Source organism: Mastacembelus armatus, chromosome 21, assembly GCF_900324485.2.
Source record: "Mastacembelus armatus chromosome 21, fMasArm1.2, whole genome shotgun sequence".
Classification (NCBI taxonomy): domain Eukaryota; kingdom Metazoa; phylum Chordata; class Actinopteri; order Synbranchiformes; family Mastacembelidae; genus Mastacembelus; species Mastacembelus armatus.
The window spans coordinates 20,687,846-20,712,799 of record NC_046653.1 but is presented as its reverse complement, the minus strand read 5'-3'; the positions used below and the strand labels follow the sequence as shown (position 1 = coordinate 20,712,799).

General features: G+C 42.4%; 1 protein-coding gene across 2 annotated transcripts in view; it reads left to right on the top strand.

Moving 5' to 3' along the window:
• Window positions 1-13,457, top strand: part of sema5ba (sema domain, seven thrombospondin repeats (type 1 and type 1-like), transmembrane domain (TM) and short cytoplasmic domain, (semaphorin) 5Ba) — a 140,090-nt gene extending 126,633 nt beyond the window's left edge. Inside the window, exons 19-24 of one of the 2 annotated variants that reach the window (XM_026296321.2) lie at window positions 939-1,109; window positions 3,158-3,232; window positions 3,749-3,886; window positions 5,189-5,233; window positions 7,458-7,663; window positions 10,748-13,457. In XM_026296321.2, the coding sequence (XP_026152106.1) occupies window positions 939-1,109; window positions 3,158-3,232; window positions 3,749-3,886; window positions 5,189-5,233; window positions 7,458-7,663; window positions 10,748-10,924 (812 nt within the window). In that variant the 3' untranslated portion in view covers window positions 10,925-13,457. The remainder of the gene's footprint in view (window positions 1-938; window positions 1,110-3,157; window positions 3,233-3,748; window positions 3,887-5,188; window positions 5,234-7,457; window positions 7,664-10,747) is intronic. The other variant, XM_026296322.2, reaches the window with a different exon arrangement.
• Window positions 13,458-24,954: the final 11,497 nt, after the last annotated feature.

Below are 24,954 nucleotides of genomic sequence, written 5' to 3'. Positions count from 1 at the left end.
CTTCTGATTAGATTAGATGAAACATTAATGGCGCCCATGGGAAGTCCTAATCAATGAAACAATAAGACAGGACACAGCAAAGACAAAGTAAATATAATCAGGAAGAGAGCAAACACTGAAAAAAGGAATTTATTGCAGCAGCAAGAAGGAAGTGTGAAAATATATGAAACTGTGTAGTGTGTGCAATAGAAGACCCAGTAAAACAAAAAAGATTCGTTGCCTATAATATGAAATCAAATTTCAAATGAATAAGCATGACAAGTGAAAGACAAATATTCAACTGTACAGAAAGGATGTGTTTATTGTGTGTTTACCACTAGGTCCTGATAAAGCAATGTCTAAACATTTCAAAACACATAAGGGTGCCCAGGTGGTATAAACAGGTATAAAATCTGCATATTACACAGCCTTGGGGTACATCCAGCTGGTGCAACCAGGTCCACAAATAACACAGAAGAAGAAGAAACTAGCAAAGCTGTTGTTTTAGAGCAGAGCTTCATGTCACAAGTCTCAACAAATCTCTAAATGTCAAGTCATTTGTATTAGCAATGTTTTTACACAGCTGAGACCAAGTCCCTTCAAATAGACAAATATTTAAATATTAAGGATGAACATCCATAAACACCTGCCAGCTGCTGTATTTATAAGGTCAACACTTCAGACTGAAATTGCTTGTTTCTTAGAAGTCTTGTGCCTGTGACTAGTCTGTGGAAAGTCAAATCTGAAGGACGTCTGGCTTCAGAGTAGTCACTGTGGCATTCAAAGCAGAACTCAATCCAGACTTACTGGAGATTTTTTTTTTTTACTATGCCACTAAGAAGAACATGGGTCTTAACTGATGGACAAGATAGTTTGGATTAGTGTATGTCTTGGTGTATCAAGCAAAGCAGCATGTGACAGTGTTGTGTAATCTGTACTCTTGACTGTGTCTGTTACAGTGAAAGGTGCATGGTCTTGCTGGTCTTCCTGGTCTCAGTGCTCAGTGGGCTGCGGCGGCGGTCACTACCAACGCACACGCTCCTGTAACAGCCCTGCGCCTGCCAATGGAGGGGACATCTGCATAGGACTTCACACTGAAGAGGCCCTGTGTAACACACACACTTGTGATGGTAAGGTCACATTAAATTTAAAATCAAACTCTGTCAGGTCACCACAGCTTGGGGTCCTTTTATCACGCCTCCAGGCAGGCAGTCATCTCCCACACCGTGTCATTTCTGTGTTGGTCCCTTCACTGAATCTCTTCCTAATGAATAAACCAGGTCTTAGATATATGAAAAGATAAACAGAGTCATGCTGAGAAAACAACCCGTCCTCCCACCATGTTTTCCCACTGTGCTGCTGGAGCACTGAGCACCATGGCAACCTCTGTGGAAAGGTTTAAAACGAGATCCACTTGTGTTACACTGAACATACGGAAATCTTACATAATGCATTCGAGAATGCATTCTAATGCTTGTGTATGCACAGAGTGCATGTTTAATACTGGAAGAACAATCAAACAAATAACACTGTGAAATCTGTGTCTGACCTTCTGGATCCTGTCAGGGTTTGCACAAAAATGGAGTTATTACCTGAATGAGTAGAAAAATCGTATTATTGCAAAACAGTATAATGTTAACGAATCAATTACCTCAAGCTCCAAAAGATATTTGGAGCAACTCTTCTGGTTGTATTTTATTTTCCCAGGTTTCAGGATATTCATTTCTCACATTTTTGCTTCCACCAATATTGTTTCAGTTGTGGATCTTCACCGAGGACAAAAGGTCCACACTCCTCCAGGGCTAATTCTTTCACTTGATGTCATGTTGACACACACCTGTCTAGCAACAATTTAAATACCAGTTTTCTGAGTGGAGTGCAGAGAAAAGTGTTGGCTGCTCAGGCTCTTTCTGGGTTTTCACCTCTTTTCAGTGCTGTGAGCCCAATAAATGCAATTGTATTTACCTCCACTATGGGAGAAAGCAAAAAGAAAAAAACCAAAGCAGTACACCACCTGAGGACCACCTGCTGCTTTAATAATATAACATTAAAAAGCGAAAATAGATAAAACACTAGTTGCTTTTGCTGAAGTTGTGTTAAAATAAAATTAGGCACTCTCATAGTTTTCAGTTTTTTTTTCCTTTGATTTGGAAGTTAGCCTTGCTTCCCCACAGTCCCACACCATGCGATGATGAGATGTGAGATGTATAACAACGCCCTTCATGTCCCCCCCTGACTCCCATTCTGCTCCGACAAGGACACTAAAATATTCATGAGAACTGCATGCTAATCCACGAGGAGAAAAACTGTACAGCATCAGTACTCATAAGGCTTCAGCCCGACTGATTCTAGGTCTAATCTCAAACAGCCTTCAGTGTTTTGTCACCACAATGTGATTTTCATCTTTGTATTTATTTTTGTGGCATGGACAAATATGCATTATTTGGGGTGTTTTAATGTATGCGTCTCAGTGTGTGTGACCATGTGTGATCACAGTAATGCCTTGTAGTGCAGATGATTTCTGCCTGAATTAATAGTTGTTTCCCCTTAACTGTCGTTTCCTCAGCTGCTTTTCATTTTCAATCAGCCCAACTGTCATTCACAGCTAGAGTAACATGTCCAGACAGCCTCCCTAGTAATTACAAAAAAAAAAAAAAAAAAAAGGTAAATGGCTTTCTGTATTTTTTTCTCCCTTTTGCTGGGATGCTAATCAGCCTCCTTTTATCAAGTTAATGTTTTCCTGTTTGACGTGGCCTGCACAAGTCGACTGTCTGCTAACAACCTCTCCAGCCCTGATCTGTCTCCTCTTCTGTTCATTTATTGAAAGGCACAATATCATCTAAAGTCATCTACTAGGGTACTCTTGCTGTTGCTGCCCTTTCTGCATGGGTAATTAGAGGCAAGCTGGCTGTCAGTCACAGGGATATTTGATGCCCCTGTCGCAGGTCATTTGATTTAAGTCTCCACCAGTAATGGAGGACAGCAGGAAGGACTGTCGGTACAGAATACTAACTAGGAGCCTTAGGCCGGATAGTGTTCTTTCTGACTCAACAGTGCAATCACGCAGGTCACCCGGGTGACAAAAATAAATGGGAATAAATGAAGCAATTAAAGCGGGCTGTAGTGATGCATGGTTATTAAACACGTTTGAGGTGGTCTGTGTGTTTTGTGTGTCTAGATGGTTGTGCTGCAAGAAGGGAGCAGATGGTGGAGACCAGGCAGCCTGGCAGTGAGCACAAGACTGATAGGAAAGGTAAAAGAGGCCTGTCCTATGCCTCCACTCAGGCCCTCTCTGCCAAAACTGCACACTTGAGAGCACCCCAAATAACAGACCATCTTTTTTACCAGCCTTTTCTTGCAGTAGCCTTTGCACCCACCACTCCAGTGCTTTTGAATACAGGGTGAAAGAGTGCAGTAACTGCATGGTTCAAAGGGAGGAGCTGAGAATTGGGAATTTTCTTTCTTCCTCTTGGGTAGGAGTCTTTGTTTACTGCTTGGTCGCCTGCTGCAGGGAAACAGCACTAAAGCTCGGCTCAGGAGACAAAAATGTCCACTATGCACTAAACAAACTCTCCACGGGTTTATTCTTCCAATCCTGTTTACATCACAAACACTTTTTGGTGTGTTTGGGCTCTTTGGCTGGCCGCGAAGGTTAGCGGCCGTGGGAGGTGACAGCTTGGGTGGGCGCGCTGGTTTCCAGGCCATCTGAGTTTGATGTGGCCTTGGGGTTGTCTGGGTTTTTTCCTGATTATTCTTTTTCTGTGTTTAGGTGGCTGGATGGCCTGGTCACTGTGGTCAGCCTGTGATGATTCAGGCTTGCAGATGAGGAGTCGGGTGTGTGGGGCTCAGGGCAACATCCCCTGTGTGGGTAACAGCACTCAGCGCAGAGACTGCAATGAAATACCTGGTGAGTCAGTCAGCTCTCAGACACACTATACCTTTGTAGCCTCCTTTAAATATCTCATAACGGGTTAAGGTTGGCTGTTCCTCTAGTGCAACGTATAACCTGTGTGCCCTTTACGGGCCTGAATACCCCAAGATACACTGCATGCTGCACTTGTTCCTCCTGTTTCTGCTTTGTTAGGAAGATTTGTGTATGACCTTCAAATAGAAACAGATTACACTGTTCTAGTGGTTAGCCTTATTTGCCTTTTTGAAAAAGATTTTGGATTTTCTACTTTGTCATACTGGAGATGAGAAAGGAGCTGATGAGAAAACAAAATAGTTCAATTTGATTCAACAAAGTTCATCTAAGTTGTTGTAAAATACAAGAAGAAACTTGCAACACCTCTGACGTATGAGTTATTTTGGAACTGTCCATCAAGTTCCCAGAGCACAAAGTGACATCTTTTAAATGATTTATCTTGGCTGACCAAGAGTCAAAAAATATGTATTTTGCAGTCATGACTATTCCAGGTGAATGCACAAAAAAACCAAGCACTTTCTGTCAAGCCCAAACTTTAGCAACTAATAATGAGAATTATTCCATTTGACAGCAGCTTGTGATTTCGGGACACAGCTCATCTGTCATCATCAAATATATACACGTACCATAGTCAGTCAGTTTCATCACTGTCTCCATGCTCACCATCCTCATTCATAAACATGCCTGTGCATGTGTGTATGTAGTTGATGCTCTAATAATTAACCTTAACTCTGTTAGCCCCAGCGCTCCTTCTTAGGTAGATGACAATCTCAGAAAGTTTCTCCTTAAGTGATCTTTTATGGTCTGCAAGCATCAGTCTCTCTGGACTCAGGGGAAGTGGGAAGAGGAACAGGAAGCTGATTGATATTAATGAGTTGTCACAACAACAAATGACATCTAATTTTATTGCAAATTTCAATGAGCCAATGGATTGGTTTGTTAAGGTCAGTGGCAGAGGGGAGGCATCTGAGAAAGCTAAAAAATTAGGCCAAAAACTTAATCAGGAGATGTGTGGGGACAGGAGGTGTTACTAACTTTAAATTATTATTAAATTATTATTAAATGATTGAGTCTTAGCAGCTAGAGGTACAGTCTGGCAGAGCGGTGCAACTAAGTTTGGGAAATCTCTGAAAAAAAACCTCCACGTGCCATTGGCACTTTTAAAACATCATTTCAATTTCTCATTCACTGTTTTTGTTTCTGCATGTGTCAACTCCCCTGATGTTACAGCCAGTGTGTGCATGCATGTGTGTGTCTGACCCTGTGTTCCTCTCCTCTCTGCAGTCATTCTCCCTGCATCTGGTTTTGATAAGGACCAGCACTGTGGAGGTAAGTGGACTAGCAGCTGTCTTTGCTTACTTTCTGTGTGGATGTTAGGTTTTTTATTTATTTTTGCCCCTATATGTTTCCACAGATGCCTGCCTATTATTATGTTTTCATGCATTATATGTACATTTTCATGCACATTTTTATTTCAGTTTCCAATAAGAATTCATTATGTACAATGTGAGGTACCTGGAACAAGCCACTGGATTATAAGACAAAAGATATATTAATCATAAGACTGTCATAGCATTTGTACTGCCAGACATCTCAGTCAGAAGCATTTCTATCAAACAACTAACCTTGGGTTCAATGTAAAAGATTGTTCCTTGAAGGAGATCTGAAAGAATCCAGGGCACAACAAGAATTTTGCTGGGAGAGCAATTCCCCTTAAACACAGAACCTGAGAAATACGTTTTTGTTACTTGACCTAAATTAAAAGCTTAACAGATAAAGCACTGAATGTTCCCTTTGCGCATGCGCCGTTCGAGTAATTATATCAAAAAAGTCACCTGTGACCCCGGGTGACCCCCAGAGGTGATATATGTTCTGGCGTCATCCGAGGCTCTTTTCCTCTTTCCTCTTTTCCTCTTCCATGCACAACAGCGGAGGCTGGCTTGGCGCACAGCTATCGCCTCCCTCATTGTGACACCCGAGGAGGCACTGCGCCCAATTGTCTGGTGTCGCCAGACACCAATGTCGAGTCACGGACGACCTTCTGACAAGGGCCTATAATGCCGGTGCACGTGCCAGCCGCCTTGGCAATTCAGTGGCGCACCTTATGTTCGCCTTATTGGCCTCTTTACAAGACAGCACTGCTGCTGCTTCCGCTATTGCGTTTACTGATGCAGCATTGCAGGCTTTTGCCTTGTTGACGTGGGAGCTGGGTCAGACTTGCCGTCAGGTATGGCTGGCGTAGTCTGCGCTGAGCAGTGTCGCAATATCCTCCATAGCATCGTTTGGTTCAGCTGCATCAGAGGCGCTGGAGCGAACCATTCGCACTCGGGAGACCAGGCAGCAGCTTTCGGGCCGCAGTAGACCCATGGCTCCACCATCCACATTGACTAACTAAATAGTTCTTTGTCAGAGCTGAAGTGGGTGTCACGTAAGACTGCGTTCTTGCTGGCTATTACTTCAGCAAAATGCATCAGCGAACTGTATGCCCTTTCAGTCAGTGACCCGTGCCTGAGATGGAGCCCAGACGACTCGGGCTTTGGCCGAACACCGCCTTCCTCCTGAAGGTACTGTCTCGTTTGCACTGCAACCAGCCCGTAAGACTTGCACGGTTTGATCCCCCACCGGAAGCAGGGGGGGGACAGGCTGAAATTGCTGTGCCCAGTACGGGCCCTGAAAGCTACAGCTACAGCTGCTTTAAGAACGTCTGACCAGTTGTTCTTATGCTATGATGGTCCTAAGAGGGGTCGCGCTCTTTCCAAGCAGCGCCTCTCCCACTGGATTGTCAATGTCATATCTCACGCCTACAAGGCAGGCAACCGCTCCCCGCCACGGAGCGTGATGTGGGTCACTCCACCAGAGGCGTCGCCATATCATGGGCGGCCTTGAGAGGTGTACCCTGGGCCGCTATATGTGCTGCTGCTTCATGGGGATCACCTGGCACGTTTTCCAGGTTCTATAGGGTGAATGTTGTAACCCCTCAGCCACTGGATGTGGTCCTCTGGCCAGAGGCCTTGGGGTCTACTCCATGAGGTGTATATACTCAGGATTCCTCATGACTTCGTTAGTATGAGTAATTCAGTGCTTGCAGCACCGCCCTCTGGCGGTCAGGAAGGATGAAATAGAACGAGAGTTACGCATGTAACTGCCGTTCTATGAATCCTGAATAACCGCCAGAGCTCTCTTGTCCCTCAGAATCCTTGCGTTCCCACAAGAAGATTCTGTAGGAAAAGAGCCTCGGATGACGCCGGAATATATATCACCTCTGGGGGTCATCCGGGGTCACAGGTGACTTTTTTGATACAATTACTCGAACTGCGCATGCGCGAAGGGAACATTCATGGCTTGCAGCACCGCCCTCTGTCGGTCATTCAAGATTCATTGAGCCGCAGTTACATGCGTAACTTGTTTTTGTTGGTGGAGATAGATATTAGGCCTGTAAAGTCATATATACATCTTAACTTTTAGGTCACTGGAAGGCTCTCTTTCAAACCTAGATGTGATGGTGTTTCCAGACCCTTTAATAACACTTTATGTACCATCTTTATTTCCACAGCATTCACCTCCATCCACCTGATTGCCACTGGTGTTTCCTGTTTTCTTGGAGCGGGGCTGCTGTCCTTCCTGATCTACGTCTATTGTCAACGTTTCCATAAGCCTTCACAGGAGTCTGCCGTCATTCACCCCACAACCCCAAACCACCTCAACTACAAGGGCAACACAACACCAAAGAACGAGAAATACACGCCCATGGAGTTCAAGGTATGTGATCATCAAAGTCCTTTGTAGTGTATTTTTTTAATTATACAGATAAAAGTAATACAAATGGGGAAACGTACATTTTACTTGGTTACTACATGCAAAAGCATACCCAGTCTAAATATTCAAGGGCAATGAATGTCACACATGTTTTATTTAGAGCCTTTATTCTTGCATTTATCTCAACAGTGAACTATTAATTCACAGAAGATGAATTACTGCTCATTTTTATTCCCCCTTGCTCTTATATAGAACCTATAGGCTTTAAGCCGATCTATGTGCCCCCAAACCAAGTCCTTATTAATGGGCCCCATTAGCTTTCTAAAGCATTAGTCAGCCTTCAACATCACACTGCCACTGGTCGAAAATGCTTTCACATTTACAATAAATCAAGAAACTATTTTCACCAAAGGTCCATAGACATTTAGTTCAATTTCATGTCCTATTCTCTAGAACTACTTTTGTTGTCCTCTCTGATTGCTGATTAGTTCTACTCTGGGAAATTATTATTGATTCTCTTCCTCTATAAAGTGATTTGAAGCATGCTTGTGATAAACAGCTGTAGATAAATTAACTTAACCCTTTAGTTCAGGTCATAAAAACTTTGATCTTTGTCATCACAGTCTCGTTTTTGTCAACAAGGAAACACCAAGCAGGCAGTTTCCCCAGTCACTGATTTAATTATCCATGTCACAGCTCTGGCAAAGTAAGACTCAAATGTATAACTTTGAGTTAACTTTGAGACACCAAAAAAAATTTGTCAATTTTTTGGTGTCTCTTTGGTGTCTCGCTTTTATTTAGCCAGGAGCTGGTAAGGGCTAGGACAGTGGGTGAAGTTAGTGGGCAGGCAGGGGAACCAGGTAGGTGAAAAAGCGAAAGTAGTTCAAGGGCTGGAAGTTGAATGAAAAGAAGGCACAGGGCTGAAGTTTCTGATCATATGCCAAACACTTCAGAAAGGTCCACCCTCACTCTCATGTGCAAGCCATCAACTTCAACCACAGTGGCGAACAGAGTCAGGAATGGAGATGATGGGTGCAGAAGTGAAGTGACTTAAGTTCCTGAAAAGCCTTGTCTGCCTGCTTGGACCATTCTGAATGGACACTTGAGGCGCTGACAGTTAAGGGCTGTTATGATGTAGTGCCAGATAAAGCTCTAGAAGAAGCTGGATGTGTGAGTGGGCCACTCAACAAGAAGTTTGACCTTGGATGGGCCCATCAAAATGTTTACATTGGGGACAACCCGCATGAACCCAGGGGAGACATGAAACTCAAATTTGTCACTGTGCTCATCAGATTTTTGCAGCATCCAATTGTAGTTTATGTTTTATTGTTTGAACTGAATTTTCTGGGTTGCATGTCATCTTCTCAATGCACCCCAGAGTTATTTTCAGTCTGAGCACAGCCTGTGTCTGACAAGCAAGTATCTGTCATCGCCTTTCCCATCAACCTGACCATACCTAAGAGCCTACCAAAGCATGGCAAGAACATGGTGCCTAAACACAATGACCCATCCCAGATCATGTCTGCCGCCTGACACTTGTTGTTCCTGCTGTTATTGTTGCTGTGTGGACGCAGTGCTGACAGCCGTCATGGTGTTGAGAGCCTGAACTCATTAGCTTTAATGACCAGAGGGGGCAGCCAGACTGTGCTGGATGTGCAGCTGATGCCACTGTGTTCCACTACAGTACTGTTTATCCAGCAGGTCCTTTTCCTTCAGGCCAATTTATGATGCCCAACGTTGTGTATTTCACCAGCTCTAACCTGATTATCTTCCTGCCTCGGTCCCCAGAGTTGTTCAGATGGATTACATTAGTCTAATGCTTCCCCTGGAAAGTGTTTTACCTTATGTTCAGCTTTTACTGAGACTCAGGAATTGCATTAGAATATAATGTGGGTTTTAGACTTGTTTTTATTTAAGAGGCCTGGAGTGAATTCCTGCCATCTCATATATTAGTGTATTGAGTATGCATGACATGAACTAAATTAAATTTGTTCACTTAGGTTATGAATACAGTTAGAGCGCACAAGCTATGTCCTCAAGACCGGTGGAGGTACTACAGTGGGCAAGAATTATTTGAGACATTATTTAAGACCTCTTAAAACGCAGATACCACTGAAACAAATCTCCATCAGTTATATCTACAATTGAATCCTCAAAACTTGTATTTTCTGAAAATAACTGAAAGGCTCTTCCAGGGCAGAAGAATAGTTTATTTCTTGTTTCTTCTTGTTTAAGGGTTTAAGGGGATTGATATCCCTCTGTCTGTATTGTTCATATAGAACTACAGCCTGAAACAGTTAACTTAATATAATGGAAATACGGGGGGAAGCTTTTGTTCTGTCAGTCCTGTCAGACATCCCAGCTGAACCATGTAAATTGGTCACTTCCACACAGGCTTATATAACATTGTTAGTGTTAGGTCACTATGTGCTGAAAGCTAACTTAAGTTTAATTATAATAAAGAACAATGTCAAAGAGCAGCAACAACACTAATGCTGATTCTGACCACCTAACCTAAATCCAGCTTTTAGCACAAACCAAGCTGACACTAACATCACGCTAAAATTACTAATTTGGCAGTATAAATTTACCTGTCACCTTTAATGTCACCTGTCCTCATTATTATAGAGATTACGACCTTAGGTGACTTTTAAGTGACTTTTATCTGGTTGTGTAAATCTGTGGTTGGGCTCAGATGTCCCTTTCTCAGTGCTCACAGGTAAATAGTAAATCTTTTCGAGCACACCTTTTTGAACCATGCAATATCCCATAATATACGAACTAAACTGGAAAAATCATTTGTGGTTTTATGGAAATTGTGTGCTGGACTGTTCCTGACTGGAAGCGGTGACTTCTTGGAGAGTCTTAATGGTTGTGTGGTAACAAGCACATAAGCACATTACTCAATATATCAAAACTATCCCTTTTAGAAAGACAAATCAGGCAAATCTGTTTGCAGTACATTCACTATGGGAAGTACAAAATATTCAATAAGCAGGTTAAAAAAAACAAACCAACATGATTATATAAAGCTGTAAGATTGTGTAGTCGCATTCTTCCCTTTATTCCTCTGCTGTGTCATTCCAGACACTAAACAAGAACAACCTGCTGCCAGATGAAAGATCCAACTTTTATCCAACGCCACTCCAGCAGACAAACGTCTACACCACCACCTACTATCCCACAACACTTGGCAAATACGACTACCAGCCCAACTCTTCCCCTTCACCATGCAGGACCTACAACCACAGCAACAACAGCTGAGACAGACCCACAACCATCTCTCACATCTCCTGCTGCAGCCCCAAAAGGACACCACCCCATGGTGACAGTACCGATCCGACATGAACAGAAACGTTTCTCAGAGCTCAGCCAGGTCCTGTGTTTGCAGTTGCCCCTTTCCTCACTCCTATAGTCTCTTCCGCATATTAGGGTTTGTGTTATAAAGGGCATTTCTGGGAGATTCCAACAGGAGATATGGGTTTGGATGACAATGCCTATGTCCTGGTGCAGTCAGGGACCAGCTGCCGTTGTGTTATTGTAAGGGTCTGACTGCAATGTCATCTCAGAGCTTCATCTTTATATGGGGATCCAGTGGGAAACTAGCAGGACAAGTTATGGCTGTAGACAAATAATTATGAGCAGAACACCTTCACACAGGTGCCAAGTCAAGCAACTGCAGAACTGGACAAGAACAGAACACTGGAAAAGAAAATACAATTCTCTGGATCAGCAGGTTGGTCACTGTTTAACACTTTTCCATTACAAACAACTTTCTGAGCCTGTAATGAACTTTAAGCCTCTCAACAACACAAGCAGAAGGCACGTTGGTATGCCCTTGCCACTCAGCATAGAACGAGACCAACAGCGAAAGAGAAAACTGAATCGAATCAATGATGAAAGAAATTAAAGATCAATGTCAGATTGGTTGTTTGGGGCAGATGCACATCCTCCATTGTTGGCATTTCCTATGAGAGAAAAGATAAGAACTTCACAGTCCATTACATTTTCTGGACAGCTGTTTGGAAAAGTCAGAACATCAGCCTGAGTTGGAAAAAATACTCTCTAAATCTGCTTCTAACCAGAATCGGATGCCTTTAGTGGACAAGGACGTTCACTCCATGTCAGAGCAAAGGGGATTATGGGAAGTGGTCTGAACTGTACATAAAGCTTTGGAAATACCTTGGGTGCCTGTATGCAATGGAGGGCAAGGGAGAGCTTTGTTTTCTTTCTGTTTATTTTTCCCCATAAGCAAAGACTTCCGAAAGGGAATTGATTGATTCTCCAATTGATTCTCCAATGAATGCGTTGATTCTACTGAGTGCTAAATAGCTCGGTGGTCATATCAAATATGGCCAGTGTGCTGAACATCTGGACTGGGTTTTCTATGATGGTAGAATAAGCTAGTAGACTGGCACTTGTTCTTTTTTAATGATTGTTTTTTAAGATAATTGTTTTATGCTCAGAAGAGCTGTAGCATAGGAGGAAATATTTTGTTGAAATATAGCTGATTAATTCTTGGTTCTCTAATTTCACTTCAATGAATGAACACATTCCTCAGTTTTCATGATTTTTTCAGCAGTTTGGTAACCACTGTATCTTCAATACATAAAAATGTTAACATAAAGAGAAAACAAATATTATTGATCTAGTTTTTACAAAGAATGATTGTAACAAAAAATCCATTTGGCCTCATCTGAAAAGAAAGGGGAAAAACCTAAATTAAACCTGCTTTGGAGTTTGCCTGTGTGAAGATCAAAATGTGTGTGTGTATGTGTATACAAGCAAACCTGTACTCTCTCTCTCTCTCTGTGTGTCTGTATGACTGAATGAGCAAACAGGAGTTACTGTATTTTGTACCATGTAAATGCTTTCATACATGTAAGTATGAGGACTTTGGAGGTGATATTTTTTTGTGCTTTTTCCACACTCTGTTGCTTATACTCTCAACATTCTGTTGGCTTTTCTATTGTTCATGTATGAAATGTTAATCATTGTAAGTTAAAGCATTGCACCTCTGGGGTGGAACGATACTATTTATAGTCAAAGCTTGGTTTATAAAGGGCATTTTCACAGCTATATTTTATTATTGCTGCCTGATTGATGAATGCTAACCCAGCAATGCTTTTAAGTTCCACTACTGTACATGCATGAGATAAGAGCTCTATCTGTATATAGGAGTGACAGCCTTCTGCAGCCCATTTATTGCACCTGAAGAGGATTATGTAAATTAATCTGTATATTGTATAGCTAACACTGTTTGTTTAAAAAAAAAAAAAAAAAAAAAAAAAAAAAAGCCTTATAGTTGTTTTAAAAAAAAAAAAAGTACAGCAGCTAAGTACACACCAACCATGAGGTTTGTTTGGGGACAGAGCTCCACAATGTGACCAACCGCCTGTGGCTTATGACCTTTCCCAGCTGCTCAAACATCAAATTTCCGGAAACAAATTAATCCAGACTGAAAATAACTCAGCATAGCACAGATAATGAGAATGTATCAAGAAATACAGATGGCAAATATTCACATATAATGGAGAAATGGAATTCAGAAACAGTTGTTTGTCCAAACTTAGTCTCTATTGGCCTTGTCTGAAAGCCAGTCATCTGATTGGTCCATTTTGAGCTCTGTCCCCTGTGATGTGAGGCTTTGTGCCCTTCTATGCAACTTACCAGGTGTACTGTTAGACCTGTCACGTAGACTATAATCACTGCCTTTTAGACACTGTGAATTTTTTGGTACCCTATATTTTTGTATATTGTACATTATAAAAGATAATAAACCTTGATGCCAGCCCAAGTGTGACCAGTGGGCTTTGTTGGTGTTACAGTTTTGGAAAGGATTTAAGATTTTTTTTTAAAGGCAAAGAAAAGGGAGATATATTATTTTGGAGGTATCAATAGCTGATGTTCAGTCTGATTTCCCCCCAGATTTCCAAATTATTCTTTAAAAGACAAACATGTTAATGTTGTTTCAGCAATAAACAACAGTTTTACTCATCAGTCATGACCTGAAGAAACTGGATAAAAGGGGACAATTTTACCTCCATTCTGCTGATAGGCTATGGAAAAAATCCATGAAGGAGTGAATAAAGTTTATGCCACTGTTAGGTCAACAGAGACTTATCTTTGTGTATAAAAAGTGCAACTCTTTTCTATCTGGTGTGTGACTGTTATCTCTGGGTCATATAGGAACCGTCTTTGTTAAACCATGCCCAGGCTGAGATAAGAACTTACTGTCTTCTAGTTTGTTGGCCAGTGAATGAAACCACAACAGCATCAGATTAGAGGGACAGACTTGAGAAGACAGCTTGATTTTATTCAACAACAGATTGCACTTTTGTGACTTCTTGACACCTTTGATTGCATTTCCAATAAAACCAATTCCTTCAGTTTTTTTTTCAGACAGGCCCTTTCCAGGCCACACTTACTCTCATAGAAAACAGTGGATTACTGCTGAGCTGATGAATCATATCAAACAATTACCGTTTTTCCCACGGAGGAGGATAGAGAGCTGTGATGGTGCAGGCGACCAAGTCTCAGTCCCCGTAGACCATGAGAGCATTTCCTGGCTGCAGCTTCAGACGCTGTGTGATCTGCCCATCCTGTGTCTGTGTGCAAGAACACAGACACGTCTGTCTGCCGGCTGCCTCCTGGGAAGCTGCACAACACATCAAAAACACCCGGCTGTTCACTCTGTAAACACAATAACACAGAATAAACATCAGATGGTCATATTATGCTACTGTGATCTGTGCTGGTTCCTCTTAGTGTTTGGGGTTTCTCAGACCATCACTAGGCTACTGATGTGCTGGCCATCAAACATTTATCACAAGGATTTCTGATCAATTCATAAATTGATAGTTATGACATTAATGGGAAACACATATTTACACACACTTTTATGTTTCAGATCAGTATAGACCTAAGAAAGTAAGCCCAGTTATTAGGTTGCCAGGTTTGTTTCTTTGGCTATTATACAATAACAGTGAAGTTAAAGTGGTTAAGAAAGTTTAACATGTGGCTGCTGAAGAGCCAGATGTATTTCCAGAGGTTGGTGGTTATGAAACCAGAGTTTAGGTGCATTCTTATTTCATGTTTGTGTTTATTTTGCACTGCATCTTATTGAGGTGACAATAGGCATCTGTTTTCTAACACGTTTGAAAAGTGTTAAAAAGGAAGTTCTGTTTAGTTCCTAGCATGGTTTTCAGTTTTGTTGCTACCCAGTGGTCTAATTATCAGTGAATGCTCCTAATGAATGAATTTAGTTCTGCATGGTCATTTTTTTGGCTCTAATTTCACTAGATTAAAAAACAAGGTTAAGGTAGAGGAAGTGCACCAACCAGAGTGAATGCCTGTAACCTGGGAAACCAAAAATGTATTAGTAAGCAATTAGATTAAACATTCAGGAAGTCTGTATTTGCAATTAGTAAACCATAAACAAAAGTACTCATTAGTGCAAATAGGATGCTACAATTTTTAAATACATGTGATAAAAATAGTAGTGGTTTAATTTGACCAGGGTTTTTCCATAATCTTAAATGTGAATAGATTTGTAAACAATGACTTTCAGGTAATAATTAATTTTCAACATAATTCATGATGAACGTGACTCTTAACCTAACCACCACATCTTCTCCTGGATTCCTTTAACGTCTTATCTGAGTGCTTCAGCCCACAGCCCCTTCGTGGTGACCTCCCCGTGGATGCCTACCAGAGAGCCGATCGCTGCACGTCTGTCCGTCAGCAGAATGCTAACTGATTAATGCTTTCACTGCGACCATTAATAAAGCTGCAGAGAGGCTGCTCTTTCTAATTGAGAAGTATAGCTAGGGCTTTAGGGATATATGAATTCGCAGGTATGTGTGTTTTAGGGAATGAAGAGTGGGATGTTCACCTTTCTGACAACTACCGATATACATGCTCCACTGTAAAATACAAACAGTGCACTCAGTTATGTATGAAGGCTAAAGAGTGAATGTACTCAGAATGTTTTATCAGATTATATTTAGTGTCCTTTCCTAAGTTGTGTGACAGTAGCTGTTCTCTGGCTTCATTCTCGATTTTCTGCTCAGCAGCACAATCATCACGGTGTCGTGATAAAGTACTGGTGTCTAGGCCACTGGCACCACCAGTGATCCACAGGCACTCTGCTGGACACACCCTGACTACTTGGCTCGTTTGCCCCATCCATCTCTCCTCTGCTCATACAGCAAAGGATTCCAACACTGCAGTCATTTATTCTGGAAATAAAGGGAGAGGATGCACTTCTGTGACACATGTCCAACTGAAAAGTCTTCTTCTAGCCTGGAGCGTAGTAGGGAACTGTTACATGCAGCAGGGCTCTGTTTGCTTCTGTGTGTTACTCCTGGCTCTCCCCCTCCTCTCACTGTCTCTACTAAGGTGCTGCTGTGGGCGGGATCAGGCATGGAGCCCTGATTGGCTAATGCTCTGCCTGCAGACCAATCACAGCCTGGAGGAAAGCATTTGAAGGTAGACAGTAAGTGGCATGGACTCTCCTCTCTCCTTCATGCTAATTATTAAAGTTATTGTATATCTGTTGTCTGTGGTTGTGAGGTGGACTAGCTGAGTGTGTACCCTGTACATCTTGCATCACGTAGTTCTTTTCTTGTTACATACACTAGGTTTATTGGTTGCTGCCACCATTGTGTTTCTTGGAGTAAAAGTCACTTTTTAGGTTAGACTAGGCTTTTTGTTTGTTTTTATTTCTCAGCCATGTCTTTGAGTTGGGACCTGTTTTGTTCATTTAATTTTATTCCATTTGTGCAGATTTTCCTAAACGTCCACTTCCATCTGAACTATAGTTCATGTCACTGCTGATTCTGCTGTTATCCTCCACACATTGGAGACACATGTCTGGCACCTCCTCTCACCACGGTTGACCTGTCACACTGTCCTGCCAATTTCATGCCAGAAGGAGTGGCAACAAGGACAAAATCCCACATCGGCTTCCTAACCACCGGCCACCTGGGTTTGTTGGACCACGCAGCCAAGCTGGAGGAACTATTATGGGTAATCACAAAAAAATCTGTCTCAGCCAGAAAAATATGTCTCTGTTTAAGAAGGAAAAATCTTAACTAACCGCACCAACTCTCATTCCACTTCTAGCCAACACCATGTTTCCTCAAAGAATTAAAGTTATAAGGAAATTAACTGTTTTCCACTAAGAACTCTTATTTTCCCCAGCTGTCACAACACAATATCTTTAGCAGACTCCAAGTGCCCTCAGCTAGTGGCCTCAGCACAGAAATGTCAGCTTGATTCTGAAGATTGTGGGGAGGTGGATAGAGTCTAGAGCTAACTCTACAGGTTTCTGAATAAATGCTGCATTATGAAGTGTTCAGAAAATGCAAAACAAATTGTCATCATGGTGAATAGTGTGTACAAAGTCAATGAAAAGCTACAAGAGGGCCCAAACAGATGGGCTGATTAATTGGGCAGTGGGACCCTGCTCACACTGCAGGTTGAATGACAGGGACAAAATCGGGCCGTACCCAAACAGATTCTTTAGACTCCCTGGACTCTGTAAACCAGTCTAACAGGTCTCTGGCAAACTAGGCCAAACCCAGTCATGAAATAAAAGTAGTTGGGATGCTCTCCTTACATTTCCTTGTAAGAGGACAGGAGTTAATGGTGCTATAAGTTAACCTTGGTTAACAGAGAGAAATGAGTCAGAGAGGCAGAACCAGCAGTGATGGAGAGTCTTCTCCTCCTACTAACAAAGAAGAGAGGGGAGACCAAACAATGTTAAATCACCTACTGTGCCTCCCTTGTTCAGTTATTAAAATAGCCACAGCAGAGTGGTGGAGGCAGTTTCCAAAAAGCTTATTTGGCGAACGTTGGGGTTTATAGTAGTTGCACAGAGCCCGAGTGAGCCATTCACATTTTATTCAGTCTACTTAACCAGCTGATGGAAGTTGTAAAGGCTGGCAGCCTTACTGAGTGGAAGCAATATTGACGACAGTGTCGTAAATAGAGCTGCTGATGGCACAGAAATACTGAGGGGGACATGAGCACCTCTGATTTTGAAGCAAGGTAACAACCTTGCTGCTCCTCCTGCAGCTTACAGAAGCTGTCAAGATCATATGAAGAGGGAGACTTCCTCTACTTCATTTTCATGCTAATACAGTAAATTTTAACTGAAGTCCTGCTTGCTCATATATCCCATACAGCTTAGTGCTCACATTACGCCTTTTGACATTATGGTCCAAAACCACAGCAGCAGTTTCTTCAGTAAACGTTCATTGATTTATTTTTGACCCACTGCCATGGCAGGTTTGTGCTGCAATATTAAACCTGAGCTGCACTCACCTTGTGGCAGAGTTAATACATTCAAAAAACAGTCTGTAAGAAGCCGCTTACACTCGTCTGCTTTGCAGATCTTAGTTGGCAACATGTTGTTCAACATGAATCATTTATCCAATCCAGGACCTCAGTTTTTCGATTACGGTTTGTGTTTATGCCTGTATATGGGCCTAAGCGTGAGAATTTAAAAGTGCTTAAACAACAAAAACAGGAAAATGGTATTAAAGTTTCAAAAATGAGAAAGTGACAAAGTAATTGCGAATCTATTTCAGGCCAGGCATTCACCATACTCTTAGACAGGCTTTTAAGCAATTTCCCTGTCCTTGTTTGAAGCTTTTTCCTGCAATGTCAGTGAAACCCATGCACACATACACGTGCATCAACACCACCGTGCTCCATTAACTGACAATTTATTTCAAAGAAACGCTGCTATATGGAGGTTAGAAATGTTTTCTGTGTCCTCAAAACCCAGACATTACCAGTACAGACAACAGATTAATGGCAGCGACTAATCATACTGGGAGCCTACAAGGACAAAATAAAAATGTACAAATTTTATTTTACACAAAAAAAAGCACCACTTGACCCCTGATCGCTTGGTTTAATGCTACATACCAATGGTAAGATAGAGAGTCATTTTTCAACATCTCTTTTTTCCTCTAGCCCCAGGGCATTATTACCTCCAGTACTAATTTAGCTTCACTCCTCCACCGCCTCACCAAGCCAATAACTTTTATGTAGTCTATAGTAATCAGCTGAAAGGAGCCATGGCATATCTCTATATGTAACCAGGTCGGAAAAAACTGGGTGTCTGTATAATTTAACTGTGAATCCTTAGTTTCCTTCTGTCACTGTTTTGGTTATGATGCCTGTTTTGGTCACAAGAGGGTGCTGTTTGGGCCATGTAATGCCAATCTAATGTCAAGAGGGCTCATGGGAATTAAGGAAGTCCCAAGGCCTCAATGTGCATTTTTCCCGCACTTCTCTTGGACTGACGTAGAGACAGACTCTGCAGATACTTGGAAACTGTTGGTAATAAGTAATATTGTATTTGTAATAGGTAACAGGTAATAGCCCTGTTATAACAGTGAAATTGTACTTCTGTGTTTTGTTGTAGTGTTTGCCTGGTTCTGCAGGAGATTTTTTCTTCTGTTGTACTTTCCTGTTGCCAAGTGCTGCTTATCAGGGATTTGTTGGGTTTTTTGGTAAAGTGCCTTGAGATGATTTGTATTGTGATTTGGTGCTATACAAATAAATTGAATTGAATTGAATTGTTCCTTATTACAGATGTGCCACTGCCATTTTTCTATGACTGCTGTCAGATGTTAGCCACTCTTAGTATTTTTCGGAGACTAGTTGTATTTTATTGGAACAATTGTATTTTATTTGACCAGTTGTGTTTTTCTGAGACCCTTCTTTTCCTTTGGGCTGCTCCCTTCAGGGGTCGCCACAGCCAATCATCTGCCTCCATTTAACCCTATCCTCTGTATCCTCCTCACCAACACCAACTATCCTCATGTCCTCCTTCACTACATCCAAGAACCTCCTCTTTGGTCTTCCTCTAGGCCTCCTTCCTGGCAGCTCTAACCTCAGCATCCTTTTACCAATGTATTCACTGTCCCTCCTCTGAACATGTCCAAACCATCTCAATCTGGCTTCCCTGGCTTTTTCTACAAAACATCTAACATGAGCTGTCCCTCTGATGTACTCATTCCTGATCCTATCCATCCTCGTCACTCCCAGAGAGACCCTCAACATCTTCAGCTCTGCTACCTCCAGCTCTGCCTCCTGTCTTTTTCTCAGTGCCACTGTCTCTAAACCAGACAACATTGCTGGTCTCACCACTGTCTTGTCCACCTTTCCTTTCATTCTTGCTGACACTCTTTTGTCACACATCACACCTGACACTTTCCTCCACCCGTTCCAACCTGCTTGCACATGTCTCTTCACTTCTTTTCCACACTCTCCGTTGCTCTAGACTGTTGACCCTAGGTCCTTAAAATCCTCCACCTTCTTCACCTCTACTCCCTGTAACCTCACCGTTCTACTTGAGTCCCTCTTATTTACACACACGTACTCTGTTTCACTGCGGCTCAGCTTCATTCATCTCCTTTCCAGAGCAAACTTCCACCTCTCTAGTTTTTCCTCCACCTGCTCCCTGCTCTCACTACAGATGAAAATGTCATCTGCAAACATTATGGTCCACATAGATTCCTGTCTAACCTCATCTGTCAGCCTGTCCATCACCACAGCAAACAAGAAGGGGCTCAAAGCCGATCCTTGGTGCGGTCCCACCTCCACCTTGAACTCCTCTGCCACCCCTACAGCACACCTCACCACTGTCTTACAGCTCTCATACATGTCCTGCACCACTCGAACATACTTCTCTACCACTCCAGACTTCCTCATACAAAACCACAGCTCCTCTCTCCGCACCCTGTCATACGCTTTTTCCAAATCTACAAAGACACAACGCAGCTCCTTCTGGCCTTCTCTGAACTTCTCCATCAGCATTCTCAAAGCAAATATTGCATCTGTGGTTCTCTTTCTTGGCATGAAACCATACTGCTGCTCACAAATGCTCACTTCTGACCTCAGCCTAGCCTCCACTACTCTTCCCATAACGTCATTGTGTGACTCATCAGCTTTATTCCTCTGTAGTTTCCACATCTGCACGTCTCCCTTGTTCTTAAAGATGGGCACCAGTACACTTCTCCTCCATTCCTCAGGCCTCCTCTCACTCTCCAAGATCTTGTTAAGTAGCCCAGTCAAAAACTCTACTGCCACCTCTCCTAAACACTTCCATACCTCCACAGGTATGTCGTCAGGACCAACTGTCTTTCCACTCTTCATCCTCTTCAACGCCTTCCTCACTTCATCCTGACTGATCTTTGCTACTTCCTGCTCCACAACAGTCACCTCTTCTACTCTGTGCTCTCTGACATTTTGCTCGTTCATCAACTCTTCAAAGTATTCCTTCCATCTTTCCATCCATCCTTGTGGCTCCTGTCAACACATTTCCATCCCTGTCCTTGATCACCCTAACCTGCTGCACATCCTTCCCATCTCTGTCTCTCTGCCTCGCCAACCTGTACAAATCCACCTCTCCCTCCTTAGAGTCCAACCTATCATATAAATCCTCATACGCCCTTTGTTTGGTCTTTGCCACCTCTACCTTCACTTTACGCTGCATCTCCCTGTACTCCTGTCTGTTCTCTTCTGTCCTCTCAGTGTCCCACTTCTTCTTAGCTAACCTTTTCCTCTTAACACACTCCTGAACTTCCTCATTCCACATCCTACCTGTGGGACATAACCACTGACAACATTCAACATCACACTTTCAACTTCCAGCTTCAGACTCATCAAACTATCTGACCCTCTCTTCACCTCCAGAACATTCCTAGCAAAATCCTCCTTCAGGATAACTCCTACTCCATTCCTCTTTCCATCCACACCATGATAAAACAGCTTGAACCCTGCTCCTAATCTATAGGCCTTGTGACCTTTCCACCTGGTCTCCTGAACACACAAGATATCCACCTTTCTTCTCTCCATCATATCAGCCAACTCTCTAGTTTTCCCTGACAAAGTTCCTAAATTCAAAGTCCCTACTCTAAGTCCTACACTCCTGCCCTTCCTCTTCTCTCTTTGCCTACGAACATGCCTTCCTCCTCTCCTTCTTCGACCATCGTCGTACTTTTCTGAGACCAGTTGTATTTTATTGGACCAGTCATATTTTATTCGACCAGATGTTTTCCTGAGACCAGTCGTATTTTATTGCACCAAACATATTTTATTTGACCAGTCGTACTTTTCAGAGACCAAACGTATTTATTTGGACAAGTTGTATTTCTCTGACCCAGTTGCATTTTTCAGAGATCAATTGTATTTTTCTGGACCAGATGTATTTTTTGGAGGCTAGACATATTTTTCATGGCCAGACGTATTTTTCAGTACCTAACATATTTTTCATAGACCAGACATATTTGTCAGAGATAAGGCATATTTTTCAGTACCAAATGTGTTTTTCAAAGACCACACATATTTTTCAGGACCTGATGTATTTTTCATAGACCATCAGTATTTTTCAGGATCTGATGTATTTTTCATACACCAGATGTATTTTTCATAGGCCAGACGTATTTTTCAGGATCTGATGTATTTTTCTGGTCCATATGTATTTTTCAGGGCAAGATGTATTTTTCAGATTTAATGTATTTTTTCAGAGACCTGTTGCATTTCTCAGAAACAAAATATTTTTGAAATATTTTTGTGGACCTGACCTGTTTCTTCTGTACTGCATTCTACATTTATGGAGGAGCCATGAAAAACATCATTTAAATGTCATGTAGGTGCCAACAAACATAAAAAGTTAACATAAGTCACGTAGATGTCAGGGCCACGTCGTCCTGTATTAAAATATGTGATTTTAAGAATGTGTCAAAGGGATACTCATTTAACTTCGTTGCAACTTTGAATGATATATTATTGAAACTGATCAATTTAAATTGCTTCTCATCTCACAAAAAACACAGAGCAGGGGTATTTGAACTGAAATACCTTACAGAATAAAAGAACTTCTCTCTGGAGCAATGTCCAAAAATCGGAACATTATTGCCTTCTCTAACGTAACTGCATGGTGATGTTGAGGGCTTGTACATTATTTTTCATTAGTTTATAGACACTATATACATCTAATCCTTTTCCCTTTACATTTGTAAAAGCATTGTCCTTGAAACCATATACAATATGCAATGAAATATGTTTTATTCAGTGCTGGCACCAAAGGAAACAATAGAAGAAAAAAAAGGCAATTTCATGCAGTAATTTTCTTCTCTCCAGCAGAGGATTTAAGACCCCATGGAGTGTTTTTTGGGTGGTTTACTTGGCTCTAAATTGGAGCTCAATTTTCTTTTTTTTTGGTTTAGTATTTATCACCCACACACATGCACACTTTCAGTGTTTCTCACAAACACACCACACATCTCGTACCATTTCTCAGGTGGCTAGCTGGCATCTTGCTGCAGCTCTCCAACGTCACCATCAGACTGCAGAGAGCCGACAGCAGCTGTCACAATCAAATCAGATGCCGTTTTGCTGCACCACAGGAACAGCGATGGGTTAATGAAACTGCTGACCCAGCCTGGACACTCGTTGCACCTTTTCATTTTCTGCTCAGTAGGGTCACAGGAGAAATTCACAAGCTTCAAGACAACATCACTACGATTTTCTGGTTTAGTTTCCTTTTGACAGATGAACAGATAATCAGAATTTGACTGACCCACTCAGATATCACAGAGTACAGACATCCATACATATATATAGCACCAAGGCTGGAGACTGAACAATACTGGAAAAATATGGGAGAAGGAGGCATCACATGACACCAATGCTCAGTGGCTTGTAAACAACAGACCCCAGCAATCTCCCTGAACAGGACCCAGGACCCACAATGGCAGATCCAAGAAAGGGTCTCAAGTATGAAGAACTGGACAGCACCAGGGCCTGAGATGATCCACAACTACTGGCTAAAGAAGCTAACTGCACTCCAAGAGCGCCAAGCAGCTTAAATGAACCAGCTGCTAATGGATAGGACCTACCGTGAATGGGTACCTGAAGGCTGAGTAAGGAAATGGCTCAACATGAGTGGGTAGGAAAACCAGAGGAGCAAAACATCTGGTAGATAAAGCAGTCACTCAAGACTGTAAGACCAGACAAATCAACCTGTGCACCGCTCGGATTGACTGCAAGAAAGCCTACGACTAAATGCACGCATGGATTCTGGAATACTTACAGCTATACAACATCACTGAGGCCTCTGAGAACCGTCATCAGAAACTCAATGGGACTGTGGAAAACATCCCTAGAGGCCAACTTCAAGCTGATTGTACAAGTCTCCCTTTGAGGTCGGCATCTACCAAGGAGATGCTCTGTCCCTGCTGCTGTTATAGGCCAGAACCTCCTCAGGCAAGTCACCACTAAGACTGGCTTCGGATACCGACTGAGAAATGGAGCAACCATCAGCCACCTCCAGTACATGGATGACATCAAGCTGTACGTCAGAAGTGACTCACATCAACTCACTGCTCCACACCACCAGGATGTACAGCAATGACATCGGAATGTCATTCAGACTGGATAAGTGTGGTCGGACGATAACAAAAGGAGTGAAGGTTGTCAGGACTGAAGGAGTCCAGAAGGCAGCATAGCAGATGTTGAGGACAGCTAGAAGTATCTTAGTGAGTTAGGCAAGACCTAAGAAGCCAGCTAAATGGGAAGAACAATGTCCAAGCTATCAACACCTACGCCCTGCCAGTCATCAGATACCCCACTGGCATAAGCTGGCCAAAAGAGTAGATAGAGGCCACTGATGTCAAGACAAGGAAGCTCCTCAAAATGTACAGAGGATTTCATCCCAAATCCAGCATCCTGACACTGTACACTAAATGGAAAGAAGGAGGCCAAGGACTGGGGAGCGTCAGAGCCACCATCTGATATGAAACAGCAAAAATCCATGAGTACATCAGGAAGATTGCCTGAGGATTGAGAAGAGAGGAGCAAGAACCATCATGGCAGCACAAATCCCTGCACAGTATGTCCTACCAACAGATAGAAGAAGTGGCTGATATCGATTAATCCTACCAGCGGCTTGAAAACGCTGGACTGAAAGAAAACATGGAGGCACTAATCATAGCAGCACAGGAACAGGCTCTGAACACAAGATCGATCTACCACACCAGGGAGGACCCCAGGTGCAGGCTGTGCAAAGATGCCCCTGAGACAATCCAACACATAACAGCAGGTTGTAAGATGCTAGCAGGCAGGGCATACATACTTATAAAATACATAACCAAATGACTGGCATAGTGTACAGAAACATCTGTGCCGAGCGTGGGCCGGAGGTCCCCAGGTCAAAATAAGATACACCTCCACAGGAGGTGGAGAATGACCGAGCTAAGATCCTGTGGGAT